At 46.2% G+C, this 20,274-nt stretch overlaps 1 protein-coding gene across 2 annotated transcripts in view; it reads right to left on the reverse strand.

The window, feature by feature from the left end:
• Positions 1-9,686: 9,686 nt before the first annotated feature.
• Positions 9,687-20,274, reverse strand: part of KCNB1 (potassium voltage-gated channel subfamily B member 1) — a 119,017-nt gene continuing 108,429 nt past the window's right edge. The window contains exon 3 of one of the 2 annotated variants that reach the window (XM_077948397.1): positions 9,687-19,315. In XM_077948397.1, coding sequence (XP_077804523.1) covers positions 17,306-19,315 — 2,010 coding nt within the window. In that variant the 3' untranslated portion in view covers positions 9,687-17,305. 2 annotated transcript variants of the gene reach the window in all.

Here is a 20,274-nt window from a genome sequence, read left to right on the forward strand (position 1 = left end):
CATGATCTCGGTTCACTGCAACCTCTGCCTCCCGGGTTCAAGCGATTCTCCTGCCTCAGCCTCCCAAGTAGCTGGGATTACAGGCATCTGCCACCACACCTGGCTAATTTTTGTATTATTAGTAGAGACAAAGTTTCACCATGTTGGCCAGGCTGGTCTCGAACTCCTGACCTCAGGTGGTTCACCTGCCTCGGCCTCCCAAAGTGCTGGGATTACAGGTGTGAGCCACCATGCCTGGCATAGATCCCCATTAAGGAACATAGCTAGGCCCCAGGCTGCAGTGGGATAATAGAGATGGTTAGGATGAGAGCTACCATTATTGAACACTCACTCAATGCCTATTCATAAGCACTTCATATCCTTCCATTGAAGCCTTAGCAGCAGCCCCTTGAAGTAGGTGCTATTATTTCCCCCATTTGACAGACTAGAAAATCAAGGTCCAGAGAGAGAAAATGACTGGTCCTAAATCACACACCAAATAATTGGGGTAGCCAGGGTCTGAACTCAGATGTTTCAGACCCCAAAGTTTCTATTCTAAACCACTAGGCTGAGCTGTAGCTTGACTCCCCATCCCACATCCCCACCCCTGACACAAAGCTTATCTTTTCCCTTTACCAGTTTCCTGCTTATTGGTACAGAGTTAATTGCCCACACATCTGAATGGAATCATTAGTTCCTTCACCTCCTATCTGCAGAGTGTCAAACTCCTTTGCATTCAGGAGACTGGAGAGTACATTCCATTAGAAGTTTGTTCTTGTGATCCATGTTCCCTCTCCCAGGCTATCCCCTTCGATAGCTAGGATCGGGAATAAGAATGCACACATGTACAGAAAAGCACAGAAACATCTGCCCTGCCTTAGTTCCCTACAGTGTCTCATCAGAGGTGGTTTCATTTGCCCCAGGCCTTTGCAGTCTGGCACCTTCAGACATGCCACCAGCTGGCTCTCCTAATAGTTGCTGTGGGGCCATGTGGTCATCAGGAGGGACAGGTCCTCAAACAGGCGATGAGCTCAGGACATGGGCATTGCCGCACCTGCTCCTCTCCCCAAGGAGGGGGGAAACTGTGCAGCCACTGACAACATGGCCTTTTATAAGCTTGAATCTGATGTGCATACTTGTGTGTGGGCAGGAGAGCAGACAGGGACCAAGCCAAGGCTGACAGGGATCAGAGGGAAGGACAGGGGTGTTTGCGGGTGCCTGCAATGTGGCAGTGGCTGAGCTGGGCCTGCGTACCTGCACACCATTGTGTTTCAGATGTTTTTGACTAAGTTTCAGGATGAAGTGTATTTTGCAGCATGACCTGTAACACACACACACAATTGACATGACAGTTTCATGAATCTGTACTTACCTTTTATGAGCAATGCTTGATGACTTCAATTTTATTCTAGTTTATTCTACTCCAGTCTATTTTATTCTTTCATTACAAAACTGCTAGTCATGACCCATGAAACATATGTCAAAACCCCCAAATGCAGGAGTTCATAATCTGGGTCTACAAACTTGTGTAGAACAAAACTGTATAATTTTATTTTTACTGACCTCTAGGTGAAATATAGCACTTCCTTTAGGTATGAATATAGGCAACAAATCATAGTAATATGTTCCAGTGACCTTGTCATACACACAAAAGTCACAGGCTGGGAGTGGTGGCATGCACCTGCAGTCCCAGTTACTTAGGAGGCTGAGGTGAGAGGATTGCTTGAGCCCAGGAGTTTAAGGCTGCAGTGAACTATGATCATGCCATTGTGCGTCAGCTGGAGCGACAGAGTAAGATCTTGTCTCTAGAAGAAAAATCACAGATTGTTTTGTATCTCATTATGATTGTTTCAGATATCTCAAAACATTTATGGTCTTCACTACCTCAAAATTGTGGTCAGTATTATACTTAGTGCTAGATCTTTTTATTTATTTGAGACAGGGTCTCACTGTGTTATCCAGGCTGGAGTTCCGTGGCTCAGTCATAGCTCACTGGAGGCTTGAATTCCTGGCCTCAAGTGATCCTCCTGCCTCAGCCTCCCAAAGTGCTAGGATTACAGGTGTGAGCACCAGGCCTGGCCCTATCTTGTTATTTAATTTGTTAATAAAGAAGCACTTACATTACTACATCACACATCTAAAATATTTTGGTAATTGCATTTCAGTAGGTTTCCTCTGTAAACCTATGTATTTGGCCAGGTGCTGTGGCTCACACCCATAATCCCAGCACTTGGGAGGCCAAGGCAGGAAAATCACTTGAGGCCAGGAGTCCGGAGAGCAGCTTGGGCAACATAGTGAGACCCTGTTTCTACAAAAAATAATAAGAGACTCCGTCTCTTAAAAAAATAACTGAGCGTGGTGGCAAGCCCCTGTAGTCCCTGCTACCTGGGAGGCTGAGGTGGGAGGATTGCTTGAGCCAGAAAGATCGAAACTGCAGTGAGCCATGATCATGCCACTGCACTCCTGCTTGGGTGACAGAGTGAGACCCTGTCTCTTTAAAAAAAAGAAAAAAAAAAAAAAGAGAGGAAAAAAAACCCCTCATGTATTGGCATTTAAGTATTATTCTGAGTCTGAGAAGGGAGTCTGTGGGTTTCATTGGACTTGTGAGAGGGTCCGTGGCACACAGAGTTTGAGAGCTGCTGCCCCAGTGGGTCCTGATACACAGTTCATGAAATGCTACCCCATGCTGAAAGCTCCTGGGGGGCAGAGCTCCGGAGTCTTGAACCTCAAGCCCAGCATGGAAATCACATCGGTGGCCAATGTTTCCATAGCACATATGGTGCCAGCCTCTGTACGAGGCCCTTTGCATGGATTATTTCTTTTAATCTTTACACCAACTCTTGTGTGAGGGGTACTATTCTTAGCCCCATGTCTCTGTCTCTTTACCCAACTTCATTTTTCTTCTCAGCACCAGAAGTGTCATATATTTTTATCTGTTTATTGGCAGCCTCCCCCACTGGGATGTGTGTCTCTTGAAGGCAGAGATTTGCTTTGCTGAGTGCTTCATCTCCAAAATATCAAAATATGCAAGACCTAAGGGGGTACCAACAACGCAGGAATCATGCTGTGTCACATAACATGTTCACACACACACAAAACCTCAGAAGTCAAAATAAGGAACATTTTACTGCCTTTTTTTGAGGGGGAGGGGGACAGGGTCTGGATCTGTCACCCATGCTGGAGTGCAGTGGTGTGATCATGGCTCACTGCAGCCTTGAACTCCTAGGCTCAAAAGATCCTCCTGCCTCAGCCTCCCAAGTAGCTGAGACTACAGGCACACGCCACCACACCCAGCTAATTTTTTTTTTTTTTTTTTTTTTTGAGACAAGAATCTTACTCTTTCACCATGCTGGAGTGCAGTGGTACGATCTCAGCTCACTGCAACCTCTGCCTCCTAGGTTCAAGCGATTCTTCTGCCTCAGCCTCTTGAGTAGCTGGGGCTACAGGCACACGCCACCACGTCCAGCTAATTTTTGTATTTTTAGTAGAGATGGGATTTCACCACATTGGCCAGGATGGCCGCGATCTCTCAGGACAACTCGTGATCTGCCCGCCTCAGCCTCCCAAAGTGCTGGAATTACAGGCGTGAGACACCGTGCCCAGCCTAATTTTTGTATTTCTTATAGAGACGGGGTTTCACTACGTTGCCCAGGCTGGTCTTGAACTCCTGGGCTCAAGAGATCCTCCTGCCTTGGCCTCCAAAGTATTGGGATTATAGGCATGAGCCACTGCACCCTGTCTGTAATATTTAAAAAAATAAAAATTAATGCCCAAATCCATAAACAAAATGTCAAATTTTCAAGTAAAGATAGCATCCAACCTCCTGCATGTGTACATTACTGTCTGGATCTCCTTACCCTGTTACTAGTCCTGAGGGGCTTAAAACCTAACAGTTGCTAAAGTGAATTAACCTCATTCTGCAGATGGGGACATTGAAGCAAGGATGCTAGAGAACTCCTCGGTGCCAATTGCCAGTAAGTGGAGCAGTCAGGATTTTGAACTCAGACAATTGAGTTCCAGACCCATCTTTCTTAAACCCTGCACAGCCAACCTCATGAATTATCATGCTTGATCTTTTTGGTAGAGGCAGTAATCTGGTAAAATCGGATAGGTTTGAGTTAAAACCCCAGTTTTGGCTGGGTGCAGTGGCTCACGCCTGTAATCCCAGCACTTTAGGAGGCCGAGGTGGCGGATTACTTGAGGTCAGGAGTTTGAGATCAGCCTGGCCAACATGGCGAAATCCTATCTCTACTAAAAATACAAAAATTAGCTGGGTGTGATGGCACACGCCTGTAATCCCAGCTACTCAGGAGGCTGAGGCAGGAGAATTTCTTGAATCTAGGAGGAGGAGATTGCAGTGAGCTGAGATCACACCACTGCACTCCAGCTTGGGCGACAGAGCAGGACTCTGTCTCAAAAAGAAAAAAAAAAATCAGTTTTGCCCCTTCTTAGCTGGGTGATCTTGGGCCAGTCATCTCAGTGCTCTGTGCACAGATTAAAGAGGGGAGAGGGGACTGGAAGGGGATCAGAATGTGGCTACTTCATTAGGTGGGCTCACAGTGGGTGTGTCTGAGAAAGAGTGAGGAGACCAGGATGTTAGAGCAGGCACCATTGGGTGAGAGCCATGGGAGATGAAATAGAGAGGCATGCAGGAGCCAGTGGATGTAGGGATTTGCAGGCCAAGCCAGTGACTTTGGACTTTATTTAACATGTGACGGAAAGCCTTTATTTAACATGTGACGGAAAGCCTTTAACATGTGATGGAAAGCCTTTGGAAGGTTTTGATGGCAAAGTGACATGATCAGACTGACAGAGCTTGACAGGACCCCTCTGGCCATTATGTTGAGAAGAACCTGAAAGATCAAGGGCAGAAATAGGGAAGCTGGTCTGGACACAGTACAATATGAGGGCAATAAACAATGGTGGTCTGGCCCCAAGCTGCAGCAGTGGAGGAGCAAGAAATGCAGATCCCCGATCTATTTTGAAGGCAGAGCCCAGAGGAACGGCTGACAGGCCATTCATTTCAGCACTGTTTGTTATAGCAAAAGTTGAAAGCAACTGAACATTCAGGAGTAGGAGACTGGCAATTACCACTTATAATAGAACACAACATAGGCTATGGAAGAATGAGGAGGCTCTTCGTGTATTAATACAGAATGATTTCCAAGATACATTAAATGAAAAAAGCAAGATGCAGAGCAGTGTATATGGCACTTTTACTCTTTGTATGGGGTAAAATAAAACAAAGCAAAACAAAACAACACACACACGCTACACATCGGGTATATGTATGTGTGTGTGTGTTTGCAGAAATGATCTCTGGAAGGATACGTGAGAAACTAGTGGCAATAATTGCCTCTAGGGACAGGAGGACGGGGGTGCAGGGGTGTAAGGGAAATTTCACTTTTCATTGCACCTTTTGGATTTGAGAGTTTTGTACCTCTTCTCAACTGGAGGTGATGTCCCCCAGGGGACATCTAGCAATTTCTGGAGACATTTTTGGTTGTTGCAACTAGGGGGAGGTATTACTGGCATCTCGTGGGTAGAGGTCAGAGATGTTGCTAAACACCCTACAGTGCCCAGGGCAGACCCCACAACAGAGCATGAGTTGGCCCTAAATGTCAGTAGTGCTGAGTTTGAGAAGGTTTGATCTATTAAAAAAACATAATAAGGCTGGGTGTGGTGGCTCACGCCTGTAATCCCAGCACTTTGGGAGAGCAAGGCGGGCTGATCACCTGAGGCTGGGAATTTGAGACCAGCCTGGCCAACATGGTGAAACCCCTTCTCTACCAAAAATACAAAAATTAGCCAGGTGTGGTGGCGGGCACCTGTAATCCCAGCTACTCAGGAGGTTGAGGCAGGAGAATTGCTTGAACCTGGGAGGCGGAGATTGCAGTGAGCCGAGACTGTGCCACTGCACTCCAGCCCAGGCGACAGAGTGAAACTGAGTCTCAAGAAAAAAGGGAAAGAAAGAAAGAAAGAAGGAAAGAAGGAAAGAAGGAAAGAAGGAAGGAAGGAAGGAAGGAAGGAGGGAGGGAGGGAGGGAGGGAGGGAAGGAGGGAAGGAAGGAAGGAAGGAAGGAAGGAAGGAAGGAAGGAAGGAAGGAAGGAAGGAAGGAAGGAAGGAAGGAAGGAAAGAAAGAAAGAAAGGAAGACATAATAGAAGTTTTGTTTTTTTCAGGTTGGTCTTTATTCTGAGATTGTGTATTTGATGGGTTTGATATATCCTTTGTTTTACTAAGATAATATATAGTACATGATAGTCACTTTTTCCACATCTTTACTTGGCAAAATAAAATGTCAGCAAGGCTTATACACTTCCCTAAGCTGAATAAAAAATTATCTGGGCATGGTGGTAGGCACTTGTAGTCCCAGTTACTTGGAAGGCTGAGGCAAAAGGGTGGCTTGAGTCCAGGATTTCAAGGCTGCAGTGAGCTAAGACTGCACCATTGTGCCCCAGCCTAGGTGTCAGAGTGAGACCACATCTCTAGACAAATAAGAATAAAATTTTTTTTTACCTTATGACATCCTAAAGTCTGGAAACTACCCTTTTCACTCAATGCGCTTTTGAGAGGTAATGATTTTAAAATATGTCCACAAAATATTTGATCCTTTTTCCCCAAGAGGTAGAATTACCTCTCTCTAAGTGTGAACTGGATTTGGTGACTCACTGCTAACAAATAGAATTTGGTGTGAGTGATGGTTTCTGATTTCTGAGACTAGGCCACAAGATGCATTGCGCCTTTCTCCTTACCCCTCTCTTTTGGACCACTGCCCCTGGGGGATGCCAGCTTCCATGCTGTGAGGACATTCAAGACCCCTATGGAGAAGTCCACATGGTGAGCAACCGAGGCCTTCTGCCAACAGCCAGTAAGGAACTGAGGCCTCCTCAGTCACCTTAGAGACAGGTCTTTCATCCCAGTCAAGCAGAGAACTGCAGCTGGTGTCTTGATTGCAACCTAGTGAGAGATCCCTAGCCAGAACCACCCAGCTAAAGATGCTCCTGAACTCCTGACCCACAAAAACGACGAGATCATAAATGCTTCAACTTGCTAGAGTTTGGGGGGGGTAATTTGTTACACAGCAGTAGATAAATACAGAAGGCTGGGCACATGGCTCATGCCTGTAATCCCTGTACTTTGAGAGGCTGAGGCGGGTGTATCACTTGAGGCCAGGAGTTCAAGACCAGCCTGGCCAACATGGCAAAACCCTGTCTCTATTAAAAAATACAAAAAATTAGCCAGGTGTGGTGGCATGTGCCTATAATCCCAGCTACTCTGGAGGCTGAGGCACAAGAATTGCCTGAACCCGAGAGGTGGAGGCTGCAGTGAGCAGAGATTGTGCCACTGCACTCCAGCCTGGGCAACAGAGTGAGACTATGTTTCAAAAACAACAACAAAACCCCCTAAAACACAAGTACAGAAATCTTTGAGCCCTATCAGTAAGGCATGGATCACAGAAAGGTAGCCTATGGGCTCTGGTCTGCCTACAGATATATTTCATCTGGCCAGTAAAGGACTACAAAAAATGGAATTAGTCACTAATATTTATTTATTTTCGTTTTTTATTTATTTTATTGTTTAGTAGAAACAGGATTTCACCATGTTGGCCAGGCTGGTCTCAAACTCTGCCTTGGCCTCCCAAAGTGCTGGGATTTCAGGTGTGAGCCACATGCCCAGCCATAGTTGCTAACATTTAAAAGTTGGGTATTTCCTGTAAAAATCCAGATTTCTGACTTCTCTTAGAAAGATCTAGCATTGCTGGGCCCACATCCCTATGGGGTAACAACCAGTTGGAGATGAATAGTGTTCACCCCTTTAGACAGGGTGTGTGTTCTCTTTTTTACCACACTCACCATCACCCCCTTATGTCTCTTAGTTAGGTTGCTTTACTCATTTATGTTACCTGCTCTGCTCTAGTATTCATTTGAGCTTATACCTTCTATTGTGGGATAGTTTTTAATGAGATGCCCAGGCATAGTTGACATGAGAACTAAATGACCAGAGTTGGAACTTTGATTCATGAATGTCATATAGGGTGGGCTACCACTGGCTTACACAGCAGGGGTGACAAACCAGTTATATTTTCATGTCCTCCCTCTTCCAGAAAAAGCTGATGCCGCCTAGAGACAGGATCCCCGATTCAAGTCCCCTTACAGCGCTTCCCATCTCACCTCCCTGTGCCCTCCAAAAAATAAATTCCACCAGGCTTGTTTTTTCCATACCTTTTATTGAACTCTGCAGACTTCATTAAAGGACCATTTGTTTAGAAATTCTTAAACATTTGGACATATTTTACAAGACAAGACAGCAGCTGGAGGTCACACAAAGATCACAATTTCATCTCACCACATGCATAAAAAGACACTGGGATTTTTGTTTGTGTGTGTGTGTGTGTGTGTGTGTGTGTGTGTGTGTGTTGCGCACATGTGCAACGCTCGTTTTCACCTTTACGGGAAGGACTAGAGACGTTAACTGACGAGAGATGAATAGGACCCACAAATGCACCCCCGAGAAAAGAGTGGCTGAGGACATTGGTCATTTATGGCTAATGTGATTGGCTTGGCCCCTGTCAAGGGTGGGGTGATCAGAATGGCTTTACTGGCAGAAAAGCCCCAACCTCACACCACGACTTCCTGGGAGAGACAGGGTCTTAGCTGATGGAATCTGGGGGCATACTATCATGACGGCTTTGGGGCTCAGAAAAAAGATCTTCGGCTCTAAAAGCTGGAGGGCAGGCTGGCGTTAATATCCAGCTGGACTCCCATGGCTCAGGGAATGCGATCCAGTTTCCAGATGTCAGCTCCTGTGTTTCTGCCCCAGCAAGTCCCAGACCAAGGGAAGTCCCAACTTCGAACCCTTGGCTTAGTCCATTGGAAAACCACTTGGTGGTCACCCCCATGGGTCATGCGTGAGCTAAAATAGAACATGAGGCTGAGAAATGCAGGGTAGGGGAAGAGGAAGGAGGCCGGAGCTGCCCTGTGGGCCCCCAGGAAGTGTGGCTCTGAGAGGGCTGTGGTCCTTATCAGCTTGGGGCCTACAAGCATCAAATTGAGATGTCATCTTGAGTCAAAGAACAGATGACATTGATGGGGCAGTTATGGGTTTCAGTGGGAGAGGGGCTCCTCATTTTTCTTCTCTTTGCCGTTAGGTAGGGATTCGTTAATTCCCCCATTCACTCATACATTCACGCATCCAGTCGTCCACTCAGAGGCCAACCAGTCACACATTCACTCACTCATAAAAACACAGGTTGGATGACCATCATGTGCCAAGGGCATAGGTTGGGGATAACCCTGAGTTCCTGGTGCAGAAAATAAGATTCTCAATTTTTGACCTTGGACTGAAATCAAGATAGGCCTGGAGAATCCTCCCTGTTCCCACCCACTCAGGCACACTCAGCTCAACCAAGAGGGAGGCCCAAACCCCAGTGAAGTCCAAGGGATGGAGCCAAGCTGTGGAGATGTCAGAGTTTCTTGGGCATCTTCTCTGCTGTCTGCCTCTTTCCAATCTTCGTTCAGCTCAGGGAAGCAGGAAGTACAGGAAGATCCCCCTGAATGGCCCTTGAGGGCATCCTAATGGGACGGAATTGGGAGTTTCCTACATTTTCATGAATTATCTTATTGTTGCCTCCTTGGGTTGCTGCAACTTGAGTGATTCTGCAGGGCAGAGCCTCCAGTGAAGAATTGGGAGGAATCTTGAAAACTGGTTTTTATTTTATTTTGGTTTCAGAGGAAGGCGGCTGCTCATTCTACCCATCCAAACATATCATCCTGCCTAACCTCATAGTAAAACAACTAAAGATCAACCGGTCTTGGGTTCACCCTGAGGTTGAAGTGTCACTTCCTCCCAACCCACCATGCATAAACCCTCTCTTGTCAAATGCTTTCCTTGGAGAATGCAGTATACAGGCTGATTTGGGATGGAGGCCACAGCTGCAGGAGAGCAGGCATTCTGCCTGGAGGCAGCCAAGAGCCTGGTTTTGCTGTGAAACTGGATTAAAAGCTGCCTTTCACTTTTGACCCCTCTGGATTTTTTTCATCGATGGGGACTTTCAAAGGTCTTGAGTGGGATTTCTTATTTGATTTACCAGAAAAACAAGCCCTTTTGGAATGGATTTGTTTTGAAATGGGTTTGTTCCCAGGCAATTTGCTGTTGCCTGGGAAGTTGTTCACTGTGGGGATGGCTAGTGGGGAACAGATATCATTGCATCTTTTGTACAGAAAGCCCCAGGCTCATGAGGGCACAGGAGCTGGGTGGAGGGGCTGAAGCACCATAAAACAGCCAGCCAGGGATGGGGAACAGCGTGGATTGCTCCTTGGCTGGCCTGGGGAAGTAGCATGAGTCTTATCCCAATGTGGTACCTGGTAGGCCATTGGGGATGGGTTGGATTGGTGACTGACAGTCATTAAAATATTCCAAGACAGGGAGCCGGAAGGAAGCAGACTTGTGTTTTGGGCACACCCTCTGACAGCTCCAAAGCCCAGAAGTTGTATTCCTGCTAATTGTGCTGCATGCCTTTGCCTCAGTGGCTTGAGCTTGTGTCCAGAGTGTTCAAACCACCTACACACACACACACACACACACACACACACACACCCCAAGAAACAAAGATGAATTTCTGTGGTTGTTCAGCCCAGTTTCCATGCAATGCTAGGGCCCCTCTGCAATGCCCATTTTGTACACCATCTAGCCAGCCTCTCTTTAAACATCTGTGATATAAGGGAGCTCACTGTCCACCATGGCATTGAGTTCCATGGTCAGACAACCCAGCCTATTAGGAGTGCTTCCTTAATTTGAGCTGAAATTGACCCCATCCCTTTCACACAATAGAAATTTTCGGAGAACTTGCATACAGCCAGCTGGCAGCTAAGTGGTTTTTTTCTTCAGATGCACTGCCCCACTCCACCCCATCCTGGCCAGCCTTTAGGAGATCTTTTCAGGATCTTTGGAGGGAGGAACAGAGAATTAGGTTTATAAGTGAAGATGAGGGTTCCTTCGATTAATGGAGCCCCACCCAAATTCAAGCTGGCATTTGGGGAAGTTCAGGAGAAATTCTAGGTTAAGATAAAATCGGGGAGAGTGGATGGAAATGCAAACTATATAACCTCTTTCTTGATGAAAACAGCAACAGCCATAGGCAACAGTGTTTGCTCATCTGGGCATCAAACCCAGGAAACTACTGGCAGACATTTTTTTTGTTGTTGTTTTTGTTGCTCTTGTGCAAAGGAAAAAAAAATCTTGTCTGTTTCATTTGACTCTGGTTCAAACCAGACTATCAGAGGTTTTTGGGGTGGGAGAACTCTGATCAGGGTCACAGTCCAGAATAATACAATTCATATTTGAGTTGGCTTCCTCTTGGCAGTTATCCGATGGGATGGCTCACTGCCATCTGAGGGTCCCAGTTTGGCTCAAATTTCTGATTCTAGGCAGAGCCCTGAGCCCTGCAGCTGACAGTGGGGTGGGTGGGATACCAAAACCTAAGCGAATGCCAGTTGGAGATTATTTGGGCTTTCTTCATCTTCCTGCGTGAGTTGACGGATGGAGAATCACTTTCTGCTGAAGATCCTGCCTAGTGAGATGTCCTCCGCCTACCCAGGGCTGAAAACTGCCTCGTGGAATTAATTATCAGGACCGTCCAAAACTCCCCCAGGCGTGGATAGGTGGAAGCTGGAAAACTGCCCCTGTCCTTGCCACACACCTCTTGCTCTATGGAGCCAAGCAGCTGGCAAGGGAAGGGGAGATGAGCTAACAGATTTGGGGGCATCTCTTCTCAGGGTTTGGCTGCAAGGGTATCTGGCCACTGTTTTTTGGTGAAGCTGTTAGAAATGGATTGAAATGGGCTGGGTGCGGTGGTGACTCACAACTGTAATCCCAGCATTTTGGGAGGCCGAGGCAGGCGGATCACCTGAGGTCAGGAGTTCAAGACCAGCCTGGCCAACACGGAGAAACTCTGTCTCTACTGAAAATACAAAAATTAGCCGGGTGTGGTGGTGCACTTCTGTAATCCCAGCTACTCAGGAGGCTGAGACATGAGAATCACTTGAACCTGGGTGGAGGAGGTTGTAGTGAGCCGAGATCGTGCCATTGCACTGCAGCCTGGGCAACAAAGCAAGACTTTGTCTCAAAATAATAATAATAATAATAATAATAATAAATAAATAAACAGATTGAAACAAGGAACTGATAAACAAGTCGGTGAGATCTGAGGCCCAGCATGTTCTTGTGAGGTTCACAAGAACCTGAAAAAGCTCTGACCTTCAGATCTGATTGACGTTACAGGCTGACAGGGTGCTGGACATGGGAGCAGCCCAGCCAGGAGGGACTCACATGTGTTCTGGATCTCAGAAATGTCAGTGATGAGTTTGCTTGCATGAGATTTTTGGTTCCCCAGAGAGGATGAGAAAACTCAGTCCCTTCAGATCCCTAAAGGGGTGTGGGATATAAGCGAAACCAGCCCACATCCCATCCTGATTTTGAGGGCCATCTGTAGCTCCGCTTCCCTGGGTCTCATTCCTGCATTCATGCCCTGGATTCTTAAGAACAACGAATAGGAGAAACACACAGAGTTGAATGAGGAAACTCACAGCATTGACAGACTCCAGGCCTAGTGTCAAGAAATGCCTACACAAGGAAGTCAGACCCCAAAGTCTTTCCCCACCCTCAAGAAATCAGAATCAAAAGGAAGAAAACCCAAACAGCCCAAGGGACAATGGTAGGAACTGCAAAAGACCAGAAAACATCAGCTACGATAATGACCAACAATGAAACTCCTAAGATATTGTTCTGTATTACAAAAGAAGAAATCAGACTCAATTGCCCTATTATAAATTTGCTAAAAATACATATATATATATATTTTATCTGAACAGAAAAATAGACTACTCTGAGATGCGTGGACATTCTATGACATAGTCGCGCATCAGATACTTCTAGAGCCAGAAAAATGGCAACAGAAAATGCAGAGGTAACTCTTATTTCTGGGTGTAGCCAGGACTGGTTTGGGTTGCCTGGGCTGAGCGACATGAAAGCATTTGGATGCTGTCCTATAAGCAGTGATAGGTGAGGAAACATCAGCTCAGGACTGGAAGCTTTCCATTGTCCTGCCGGGGTCTCAGGGGAGCCCCTTCTCCCTCCTTCCCACTCTGCAGCTACAAAAAAAGTCCTTTCCCAAAGAAGCACGTCCGGAGGCTTTTTGCCTTGCTCTCTTTTGATTCAAAGTTACTTGAATTGAGGCTGAAAAAAGCCTGGGGTATTGTTACTTGAGATTAGTTGGTAGAGAAATAACAGGAGAGAGATTAGCAATAGAGACCTGGCTTTAGTGGCCCTTGTCCGTGGTGAATTTTAAATATCCCCTTGTCCATGGAACTAGACACTCCAGCTGGGACTGGAGCAAGACAGAAATATACAATAGTTACAAATATCAACAATACATTACAGTTTTACAGAAGAGAATACTGTTTTGTTTTTCTCCTTAGAAACATGGATCTTATTAGGAGAAAGGGCAGAGACGAGGCTACAGTTACCAAGACACATGGAGAAGCTGGGAGTCAGTTTGAAAAAGTTTGTGTCACCAGCAGTTTTCAGGGGCAAGCTGGGTGGGTTAAAAGAAATGGCCTCCTCAGGATTTTGTCGTTTTTCCTTCTTACTCTTCTTCCTTCTTGATCCCCAGTCCTTTGGAGAAAGGGACTTCACGGGAACAAATGTTCTCTCCTCCTTTTATCTTTCCCCTTGAAGTGTGCTTAAGATAGAATTCCTAAAGAAGGCACTGAGAAATCTACTGCACCAAAGTCCTGTTGGTTTCTTTTACCCAAAGATAAAAAGGTGAATATACTGTCTCCTCCAAAGCTTCCCCACCTCTCTCACCGCTGGTGGCAGACTCTCCCCCGTGTGATTGGGACACATAGCTACCTGGTCCCTAGCCCTTTCTGATAATGGTGTAAGTTGGAACGCAAGTTCAGCTGGGTTCTTGATGAGTTTCAGTGAATTCGCCAAACTGACCAGCATCCATTCGCCGCGTCCAGCCCCTAGTTTGCTTGTTTGGGTTGACTTGTTTCTTTCTGCTCTCATTGGTTCAGGAATGAATGGGAAATGGACCAGCAAGTTAAAGCAGGATTTGCCTTCAGACCATTGCTTTCCTCTTCTCTATCAAGACCTTTCTATCAAGTGAACTTCTCAGTGAAGACTCTTAGGTAGATTCCCCAGTGTGTGTGTATTCACACATGTAGGTACAGGTGGGGTGGATGCATATTAAAATTTGGATATGTTCTTTTTTAGCGGGTGGATGGGCTGGGAAAACTTATAATACTCTATTTCGAATTGAGCACAGAATAAAAGCTATACTCCCCCAATACATACACACGCAAGTAAAAGAAAAAAAAAAACAACCCAGTCGAACCCAAACGGAATACTTTCTAAGGCATAGTATATGCTGAATTTCAATTATTCTGTTTCTATAAGAACTCTATAGGACTCTGGCTATGAAGCCTGAAAAGGTAGGTTCTTAATGATACTTCTGAATTCGTCTTTCAAAAGTGACTCAATAAAATGCTACTTTAAGGTCGGACAAAATGCACAAGGAAGGAAGGGCCAGGTCCTACATGACCACAGAAGGCAGAAAGGGCCTTTGGTTACAAGGAGAGTTGCACCAATTGGTTTCCATTTTTTTAAAAAAAAAAAACAAATCATGTTCAATCTGTACACTTCTCATCTGCTTCAACCAACAAATGAAATGCCTCGACTGGAAGAAGGGGTGGTAAGTTCCTTCTCAATATATATGGCTATATTGAAACATGTTCACTTTCCTGATATGTAAAATAGACTATATTATCATTATTATTAATTTTTACAGATAGCATCAGCTCTAAAAATATCTGAATTGGAAATCACAACTATTTACTTTTATCAAAAAGCATTTGTTTTTTTCCCTGAATTTTCACATTTGTGCTGATGGTGGACATTAATGGTGATGAAAACAAAGAAGAGACATGTGAGATGGTCGGAGAACTGTCCCACAGTTGTTCCTCAAGAGGCCCCCAGCTCAGACTGCATGTTCAGCAAAGTGTTTTGGGAGTGCTGCTTCCTCTGCCTGGCACAGGACGCCCTCACACTCTCCCTGCCCCTAAGTCCCTTTGTAGTTGCTGCGTGAATACTCTGAAGATACCTAGGAAGAGTGACGTTCTCGTTTTCTTTGTTAATGCAGCAAAGAACAGGGCTGCTCCCTCTTGGGGGGATCCACAGTCTCTGGAGATGCTGAGAAGTGTTATGAATTGGGTTTGTATACAGCAGAGAAGACGTATTTTTAAAAGTGGTGGAATGATCCCATCTCATCATACGTGTGGCAGGTGGCTCAACCTTATGCCTTATGTATGAAGGGCAGGCAGAACAGCTCCATGATATTTGTGTACTGAGAGGTGAATCATGCCATTGTACTAACAGGCAGACCAGCAACAGATGATATTGAGACTTAAGACTAGGTGAACCAATACTATATCTTTCTTCCATTGGGAAGACATATGCCTGTTACTGTATTGAGGATAAGCAGAACTACACTATTGTACTTGGGACATCATCCATCAATATTACATTAAGAGAACAACATTGTTCCATTGTACTACAGACAGGCAGACCAATAACATGTCATCTTTACTGACAGGTGAGCCAACACTATAGCATTGTATTCATCAGTGGTTCAACCCAATGCCACTGTACTGAGGAACGGCCAACAACACCATGCTGTTGGACTAAAAGCAGGCAGGACAATGTCAGGTCATCAAACTAGGACAGGAAAACCAACACCAAGAAATACACCAGAACCACTCAGGATGCACACGAATACTTATTGCTTTTGTCTGTACTGGCTGCATCGATGGCTGCAGGAAGGAGAGTTGAGCTTTGAGTACAGACAGTGACACTGAAAAACCAATAGCTGGTTGACAAGAAAGAGAACAAAGTAAAACACCCAATGTCCAACTGTCACTGTGTCCTTTGAGATGTGCATGTCTCCTGTATACTCGACTTCATGAGAGGCCCCACCCAAGGGGCAAGAACCCCTCCTGACCCATGAGGGTTAAGGGAAGGCTTCAGAGGGGCGGGGAAGGAGCCCACAGACTTTGATATGGCAGACAGTAATACCAGCACAATATTACCCACGGTGGCCAGAAACAGGCAGGTAGCAACAATCCAACTACAGTCCCAACAATTGGCTCACGGGAAATAGTGCTTGTTTTAAAGTGCAAGATGTTGACACTGTCCCTGGCAGAACCTATTTTTGAAAAACATAAAGTGCTTTTTATTTTAACTTTTTTTTAACTTGAAAACCACAGAAAACAAAACAGAATTTCTATTATAGTAGGTACTTTCCTTGCTGCAGCAGGAATTATTCAGTCTGAACTGGGCATTTCAATGCGGGGTATTTTTTTCCTTTCATTTTTGCAAGTAAAAAAAATCATATTTTTATACTGTTCTTCAGTAACACACAGTCTCTTTGAATAAACTATTTCTTTTGCATATTTGACACTTGCATATCTTTTGAGTCTACACTAGTGATGTAAAGAAAGCGTGTTCCTCCTCCAACCCTAAAGCAATGCTCTGAGTTCATGCTGTTGGCTGGGTTCCCACCTTCTGAACCCTTCCCAGATTGCCAGGGGGCAATTAGAATTGAGTACAAGTGGTGCAACTCACCCTGATGGTATCTCAAAATAAAATCTCAGGTACTACGGAATACTGAAGTCAATGAAGACATTTGAGTAAGGGTTTTGAGCTGGGATCGTGGCTTATGGCGCAGAGACTTCCCCGTGACCAGTCATTCCCTGTAGCTGTCTAACAGTGGAATCCATCCAGGAGGTGATGGACAGGTGTTCCTAGGGGTGGCCGGGCAACATTCAATACCAAATTGGTCAACCCACTCTTTCAACACCAGCCGCTTGTTCCAGCATCCTTCTCCAGCTGAAGCCAGGAGGATTGGAAATGTTGCCCTCCAAGGCTGAGATGGAAAGCCATGAGAGAAGAATGGGGAGTATGTGGCCTCAGTCCTGTCTAAAGTGGTGGTAGTGGTGGCTGTGAGTTACACTCATGTCATCTCCCAAAAAGGGCAATAGAGTTGTTACAAGGAGGTGCTGTGCCCTATGGCTTGGCCAACTTCATGCTGATGGACCTGTCATGGCTCTCAAGGTCTTAGGGAGCCTTCTCTGGAGTCTCTCTTCTCTCTGAGGGCTTTACAGGGCCTTTCTGTTCCAGAGTTCATGCAGAAAAGCTCTGTGGCAGGTAAGCTGGACAGCTCTCCTCTTTGGACCTCACCCAAAAGTCTCTCCTCCAAGGTGGGGCAGTTCAGATGCTCTGGTCTCGTGTGCTTCCATGGGCTCCTCCCCCTGGCAACACACGGACGTCAGGGGAGATATGGTTTTCAAGTTTGCACTTTTCCTGACCACTGGGGCCTTTTCCAGTCAATGCTTCTGTGGAGTAAATACAGTTCTGCCTTAAGAACTTAGGGGAGGTGGGTAAAGGGGAGCTTTCAAAGTGGTTTTTCTCCGATCTTGTCCCTGTGCTGAACTTCGGACTGGTGCTCCCAGGGAGGCTTTTGGGGGGGCTAGAGTCCACACTGTAGAGCAGCTGCCCCTCATCATCTGTGTCTGCGTCAATGTACTGGTGGACACCCGCCTCAAAGTTGAACGCTATTGCTGTGTGTTTCTCAGGAGACCGGGGGGGTGTCTTAGCACTTGCTGTGGTGTAGATGGAGGACTCTGGGCTCAGCACAGCCTTGTCCAAAAGTGTGGCACACTCCAGTCCAGCGACAGCAGCTGCAGCACTCCCCCGGTTCCTAAGAGGGTCATGGTACATCCCTAGAACGGGGAGGAGTGGACTGGGGTCACCCTCCATGAAGTTGACTTTAAGTGCTCGGAGCTTCAAAGGGTTGTTATTCTTCATGGAACTCTTGGGGCTCTCAATGAAGAAACTAGAGTGCTGGCTGGCATCAGGGCTGGGGTTGGCCTCCACGAACCTACCACCACTGGCACCCAGAGCTCCTCGCCAGCCCACTTCTGGGGCTGTGCTGCCCCCAGTCTTGCTGGGGAGTGATGTCAAAGGGCTGTGGGAGAATCTGGTGGCCTCAGGGAAGTCTGTGGCACAGCTAATGAAGCTATCAATACTCGACATACTTCGCATGTCGATGACCCCTTCTGTGCGAGTGGGCAGAGGGGCTACGGGGCTAGGGACACTCTCCATTTCAAGTTCTTCCTTTGGTTTGCTCTGTGCTGCTGACTCCTTGGTATTGAGGATGGGTTGGGATTGGGTCTTGGCCATCTTATTGTACATGTCTTCCAACTGCTGAACGTTCAGGTGCTGAGGACTAGAAGATGATCTGGCTTTTTCAGGGGATCCCTGCTCCTTAGTTTCAAAGGACTTACTTGAGCTGGTTTCAGACAGTGTTCTCTTTGTCCATTTCCATTTGTTAGGAGACAAGTGGTTATCTTGTACTTTGTCTTTCTTACCCATATTCTCCCCATTTTTCTCAACCACAATGTCCATCATCTCAATGCTCCGGGCAAAAGCATCCTTCATGTTCATGGATACGATGCTGCCATTCCTCTTGGCTCTCTCTAGAGCCTCTCGCCGTTTGATTGCTTTCTCCTGTCTCTTCTGCTCCTTATAGAACTCAGAGAAGTTATTGACGATGATGGGGATGGGAAGAGCAATCACCAGGACTCCCGCGATGCAGCAGAGTCCCCCAACAATTTTCCCTAGGAGAGTCTTGGGGTAGATGTCTCCATACCCAACAGTAGTCATGGTGATGGTGGCCCACCAGAAAGAGGCTGGGATGCTTTTGAACTTGGTGTCGTCCTCATCCTTCTCAGCAAAGAAGACAAGGCTGGAGAAGATCATAATGCCCATGGCGAGGAAGAGGATGAGCAAGCCCAATTCATTGTAGCTCCTCCGCAAAGTGAAGCCCAGGGACTGGAGGCCAGTGGAGTGGCGTGCAAGCTTAAGGATGCGGAGAATTCGCATGATGCGGAAGATCTGGACCACGCGGCGGACATTCTGGAATTGCAGCACGCTCTTGTTGGATTCGGTGAGGAAAATGGTGACATAGTATGGCAGAATGGCCAACAAGTCAATGGCATTGAGTGGGCCCTTGAAGAACTTCCACTTCTTGGGCGAGGAGAGGAACCGCAGCAGGTACTCCATGGTGAACCATGCGATGCACACAGCCTCCACGTGGGCCAGCTGGGGGTTGTCTGTGGACTGGCCGAACTCATCGAGGCTCTGTAGCTCAGGCAGCGTGTTGAGGGACAGGGCAATGGTGGAGAGAACGATGAACATGATGGAAATTATGGCAAGGATCTGTGAGGAGAAGAGAGTGGGATTTAGTTATCAACCACCTCATGGGATGATCATCATAACACCCTGGATCTACAGGGCACTCCTCAATGTTCAAGAGCATTTTCACATCTCACTAGTCATTTAATGAGCCAAAAAGAGAATTTGTTGTAATCCATTTATTGTCCAGATGTGGAAACCAAGGCCCAGAGAAATGAAATGTTTTAAAGCTATCAGCAAGCCCAGGGTTCAAACATACTTTTTCAGATAGTAACCATTTTATAGGCCCTGAAACACTGCATTCTCTGTTGCAACAACTCGACTCTGTAGCTGTAGCATAAAAGCAACCTTGGATAATACATAAATGAATGGGCATAGCTGTGTTTCAATAAGACTTTATTTACAAAAACAGACAGTAGACCGAATTTGGCCTGTGAACCATGATTTGCTGACTTCTGATCTAGACCAGTGGCTCGCACTGGGTGGGGAACTACCTTCATGGAGATGATACTAATGGTAATAGCTATCCTTGATTGAGTGTTCGTTGTGTGCTAGGCACTTTCCATGAAATAGCTCGTTTCATTCTTATAATAACCCTGTTCAGTGCTATTAGCTCCATTGAACAGATGTGGACACTTGGGTTTCCACAGCTAGTAAGTGGAAGGGCCAGCATTTTAACCCAGGTCTGGGTGACCCAAGAACATGAGCTCTTAAGGCTGTGTTAAAAATCGGATGTGGCTGAGTATGGTGCCTCATGTCTGTAATCCTGGCACTTTGGGAGGCCTAGGCAGGAGAATCGTTTGAGGCCATGAGTTCGAGTCTAGCCTGGGCAACATAGTGAGACCCTGTCTCTATAAAAGAACAAAAGGAAAAAAAAATCAGATGAAAGCTAACCTTTTGCTGGAAAAATGCCTAGACTTTCAAGATTTTGCAGGTAATTCCTAGGGAGGCACAGACATTCTGGGCCCATGTTAACTCTTGAC

This window comes from Macaca mulatta, chromosome 10 (assembly GCF_049350105.2).
Source record: "Macaca mulatta isolate MMU2019108-1 chromosome 10, T2T-MMU8v2.0, whole genome shotgun sequence".
NCBI classification, from domain to species: domain Eukaryota; kingdom Metazoa; phylum Chordata; class Mammalia; order Primates; family Cercopithecidae; genus Macaca; species Macaca mulatta.